This window comes from Prunus dulcis, chromosome 7, assembly GCF_902201215.1.
Source record: "Prunus dulcis chromosome 7, ALMONDv2, whole genome shotgun sequence".
NCBI classification, from domain to species: Eukaryota; Viridiplantae; Streptophyta; class Magnoliopsida; order Rosales; family Rosaceae; genus Prunus; species Prunus dulcis.
This window is the reverse complement of record NC_047656.1, coordinates 90,963-96,315: the sequence shown is the minus strand read 5'-3', so window position 1 is coordinate 96,315 and position 5,353 is coordinate 90,963. Positions and strand designations below refer to the sequence as shown.

The window sequence follows — 5,353 nt, the reverse complement described above, 5'->3', positions numbered from 1 at the left end:
AAATAAAATGGTTAAATTTTTAAAACCTTTTAAAATTCCAACATAATCCAATTGCAGCAATAGTAAAGAACAGTGCAACAAGGATTCCAAGTTCTTTAGCAGCTGTGATGCTGAAAGTCATGAAACCATTCGAAACAATGCAAGTCACTGGAGGATTATCAGGTTCAAAGAAATTGGGTGATCACTGTGTAAAACTTTGTGTTTAACCTGGTGTCTCGAGAGGTGAAAGGAATTTAGTTTGACTGGAGGATAATACACTCGTCTTATCTCTCAAAACTTACTCGGCAAGGTTCCAAAGAATGCTCTTAGATCAAAACATTATGTATAGATGATATGAATTGCTTAAACAAAAAATTCTTCAACTGCGAACAACCAGAGCTATTACTCACTACATTAAAAAATTTCCATTAATGAAAGATGTAAATCCAGGTTTTTTAATGAAACAAGCACCATAGTTTCAGCAAGGTCATATTGGGATTCGTATGTGTTCGTCACTCAGAGGGTTGTATGGGGTTGCCTTTTACCAATTGGGTTGTATTGGATTATTGTATGAGCTAGAAGACAAGTTACCGGACCCAGCCATGTGCCAAAAGGAACCAATGCTATTTCAACGCCATTCCATATTTGATTGGTAGAAGTGAATAACTTCTCCACATACGGGAGTGATAAATTCAATACATGTCCAATGTTTTAGCTGGCTTCGATAAGCGCTTGAAAGAAAATGCTGAGTAATTGGAGGAGCTCTGAAGTTTAGCAGAAAAGGAAGGAGTGTCGAATCAGGTTAACTTCATCACATCTTGCTCAACAGCTGAAAGAAATGCACTCCTCACGGGTTTGTTCCATTTTATGGGATACAGGTTGGAAAATGAAATTTATATGAGATAATCTGATCAAAGAACCGCAGCTGGCGCAGAGAATGGGCATCGAAGCGCAACGGCATGTGACAGATTCATTCTCTACAAAAATATTTGGTCGGCATTTGAATCAATACCTTGTTGACGTTGATGGAACGAAAGAAGACTGAAGACTGCATGACCTTGTAGTATAAGTTGTTCAATTGAGTCGCCTAGACTCAAATATAGTTTTGTTGGGTTTAATATATCCATGAATTTACTCCGAGTGTGTCATCTTTTATGCCTTTCGTCTTTTGCTCGATATACCATTTTTCTAAAGTTCATCTGTTTGGTCATGTAGTTGACAGATGGTAGTGACTTGTGAATTAAGAGCGAAGAATGAGATTTGCTACGAAGGTTCTGCTTCTCCTGCAGTGTGACATGAATAGGATGTCAATGTATGTAATGCTAAGATAAGGCTTGACCAGCACTGGAACTCTCAAGCCATGTCTGGCATGCATGCCGTATTAAATAACACCATATGTCTTCCAAGTTTCCAAGAAAAATGATCAACACATGCCGCTTCACTAGATTTGTTGGCTTTGTGATACAACTAAACATCAGCAGGTATTAGGTTCGAGGACTGGCACTGATCGAATCCATGTATTACCATAAAATTATCAACACGAAAACATCTTAGACGCTCATCGTAGCCCTCTTTAGACCTAATGTGGTCTACAATTTGGCTACATTAGTTGATAGTAACAGCTAGAAGGTCTGGTCCTCTCATCGTGGCCCTCTTTAGACCTAATGTGGTTTTCAATTTTGGCTACATTAGTTGAAGTCTCTGTTCGACGTATAGAAGGGGTTTGAAGAATTTGTATTGTATGGTTATGGTTGCTTGCCAATTTCTTACGTTGAGTACTTTGAAGGCGTTGTGGACTTTAAGTCAAGTCCTCTCCTGGTGGCATTAGTGGGAATATCTCTTAATACCCAATGAGGCCTTCTCTCTGGTTTCATTAGTGGGAATATCTCTTGGACGAATTGAGGGGTTTCAATATCAATAATTTGCATTGTGTGGTTGTTGTTTGCCGATCGACTTCTCAATTTGCAGTGATGTATGCATCCTTTTCAAGCATCGTTGCGAGTCCTTTTCAAGCAAAAGACAGTTTAATGAAACCATTATGATAGGGCAATGCTCTCTTATTTTTCATCGATTAGTCATCCTCCTAATCAATTGAAGAATCTAAACAAAACCCAGAAAGCAATTATATGTATAATTTTTTCTCTCAGTGCTTGTGCTTGTGCCTGGCTTAGTAACTTAAATACAGGAACAATGGTGAATACAACCCAATTCACTTCATCATTAGTTCATTCATCCCATTCAACAATACAAACAAAACCCACAAAGCAATTATACAAAGAAATTATTGTCTCCCTCAGTCTCAGTGCTTCTGCTTGCTTTAGTAACTTAAGAACAAGTGATCAGAACCAGTGATCATCACCAACTCATCCAATTTCACATCCCAAATAAACCCAAAAGGCAATTGATACAAATTACGAGCAATTATTTACAAGCAAGGTTAGTGACAGACATACCCATCACTCTCAAGCCAAAGGCCATGTCTGTCTGGCAAGAAAAATAACACCATATATTTTCCAAAAATTTCCAAGAAAAATTATCGCCATATATCACGGCAAAAACTTTGACTACTTTGCGAAGCCCACAAAGTAAGTAGGTCAAGTCCGCTCCTGGTGGCCCAAAAAAGAGGTCGTCTCTTTCGTTTCATTAGTGTAAAATATGTCTTCGACGTATAGAGGGGTTTCAATATCAATAATTTGCATTGTAGACGGGAATGATAGCAGGATTCTTGGATTGAATTTCGCTCTCTGCAGTCAAGTCATGGGAGAGAAATTACCAGACAGGAGAATGATATTTTGTTTGGCTTATTGCTGGGTGCGAACCTGGTTGCCTTTATATTTGAATATGATTACACTTTCAGGGTCGTATCTGATTGGATTAATTGTATCTTTGCTTTGCTACTTGGTACTAGTCATGTCATGTCGTGTAATGACAAACTCATCCAATTTCACATCCCAAACAAACCCAAATTAAGAGCAATTATTTAGAAGCAAGATTAGTGGCAGACATGCCATATATGTCAGGTCACGTCACTCTCTAGCAAGGTTAGTGAAAAATAACACCATATATCTTCCAAAAATTTCCATGAAAAATTATCACCATATATCACGGCAACAAATTTTAGTACTTCGTGTGAAGGCCTCAAATTAAGTAGGTCAAGTCCTCTCCTGGTGGGCTCCTCTTTAGTGGTTGTTGTGGAAATATATCTTCGACGTATATAGGGGTTAAATATACCTCTGAGTAAAGGCACATACACAAAGCAACATGCTAGTGCTAGCTTATAACTTAATGGCTCACGCCTTCCTTCTCTTCCTCTTATTCTCTTACATTATATCTACAAATATTCATGCCTGCAAACAAACTGAACGCAGCTCCCTCCTGTCCTTTACCTCCACTCTCTCTTCACCTCCTTTAAATTGGACATCCCTTGATTGCTGTCGTTGGAAGGGCATCACTTGTAATCAAGATGGTTGGGTCACCCGTTTGCTCTTACCTTCCAAAGGGCTCAAAGGAGGTATCTCTCCCTCTTCACCTGCAAATCTCACACATCTCACCCACTTGAACCTTTCCCACAATTCACTTCTTGGTTCACTTGAAACTCACTTCTTCTTGTCTTTGAATCGACTTGAGATCCTTGATTTGAGCTATAACAGTCTTTCTGGAGCGCTACCACTTTCTCTACTATCCGGCAATATCCGGACAGTCGATTTGTCCAACAATCACTTCTCTGGTGCAATTCCATCTTCATTCTTCCAACAAACAAGAAACTTGATTAGTTTCAATGTCAGCAACAATACCTTCACAGGGTATGTCCCATCCTCTATTTGTCTCCATTATTATCCTTCCCTTAGGCTTTTGGATTTTTCTTCTAATGCATTTAGTGGCAAACTTGCTCCTGGGCTAGGGAAGTGTTCCAAACTGCAGGTTTTTCGTGCCGGTCACAATAAGCTCTCAGGAATACTTCCAGAAGATATCTATAATGCTACAAAACTTGAAGAAATTGCATTACCTTTCAATTCACTACGTGGAGCCATTAGTGATAAAATTGTCAACCTCACCAACCTTGCCATCCTTGACCTCTCCTTTAATCATTTTGGCGGCGAGCTTCCTCTCAATTTGGGGAAGCTCTCCAAGCTAAAGTTTGTGACCCTTGATTTCAACAATTTAGAAGGCGATTTTCCCCCATCTTTGATGAATTGCACAAACCTTGTAGAATTACGCCTACAATCCAACCACTTGGAAGGAGATATCTCCATGCTTGATTTCTCAAGACTGAATCAACTTACTAAACTTGACCTAAGGATGAATAACTTCACTGGTACGGTTCCAGTAAGCCTTTACTCATGTAGGTCCCTAAAAGCCATTGCATTGGCTCATAATAATCTAGAGGGACAAATACATGCTGGGATTCTTTCATTGAAATACATGTCCTTCCTCTCGCTTGGTTACAACCGATTCACCAATCTCACTGGGGCAATGAAGATATTAATGAGTTGCACAAGTCTTAACACACTCGTGCTCGGTGGTTTCGTTACAGGTGAGGGAATGCCAGCTGATGATGACATGGTTGATTTTGATGGATTCCAAAATCTTCGGTTTTTGAGTTTGGCTAGTTGTCAGCTCACCGGTCAAATACCTCTATGGCTGTCAAAGCTCAAGAATCTAGAGGTCTTGTTTCTGGATTATAATCAATTCACAGGGCCAATTCCAAGTTGGTTGGGAACTCTTCCTAGACTTTTATATTTAACCTTGAGACAAAACCGAATTTCAGGTGAATTTCCAAAGGGACTTTGCAGACTACCAAGGTTGGTTCGTGAACCTGACACTACATCTCAAGTAGAAGATTTTGAATTCGAGTTACCTCTCACCACCAACGGAACCGTAAATCCAATTTTTATGCCTCACAGATTGTCTTACTTTGCAGCATTGATAGACTTATCTAACAATAACATTAGTGGTTATATACCTGCTGAGATCGGCCAATTGCAGCTTCTGCGTGAGTTGTCTCTTCACTCCAACAACTTCTCAGGCATTATTCCAGACCAAATATCTAACCTAAAAAATTTGGAGGTTTTGTACCTCAACATGAACCACTTGTCTGGAATAATCCCATCGTCATTGGCGAGCCTTAATTTCTTAAAAGAATTTAATGTCTCATATAATAACCTCGGAGGATCAATACCAACAAGCACCCAGCTCCAAAGCTTCGAAGCTTCTGCATTTGAGGGGAACCCAAAACTTTGTGGTGCACCACTTCCAAATAAGTGCGAACCAAATAAGGGCATTGATGCAGATAACAAGAACAACGAAGACGTTCACAATTGGCTTCATCAACTTCCATGGTTTTATATCTTTACAACATTGGGGTTCATAGTGG

The 5,353-nt window shown here is 39.5% G+C and overlaps 1 protein-coding gene across 1 annotated transcript in view; it reads left to right on the top strand.

Moving 5' to 3' along the window:
* Positions 1-3,260: 3,260 nt before the first annotated feature.
* LOC117633948 (receptor-like protein 2) overlaps positions 3,261-5,353 on the top strand; it is a 2,321-nt gene continuing 228 nt past the window's right edge. Inside the window, exon 1 of the mRNA XM_034367822.1 lies at positions 3,261-5,349. Within this exon, the coding sequence (XP_034223713.1) occupies positions 3,265-5,349 (2,085 nt within the window). The 5' untranslated portion in view covers positions 3,261-3,264. The remainder of the gene's footprint in view (positions 5,350-5,353) is intronic.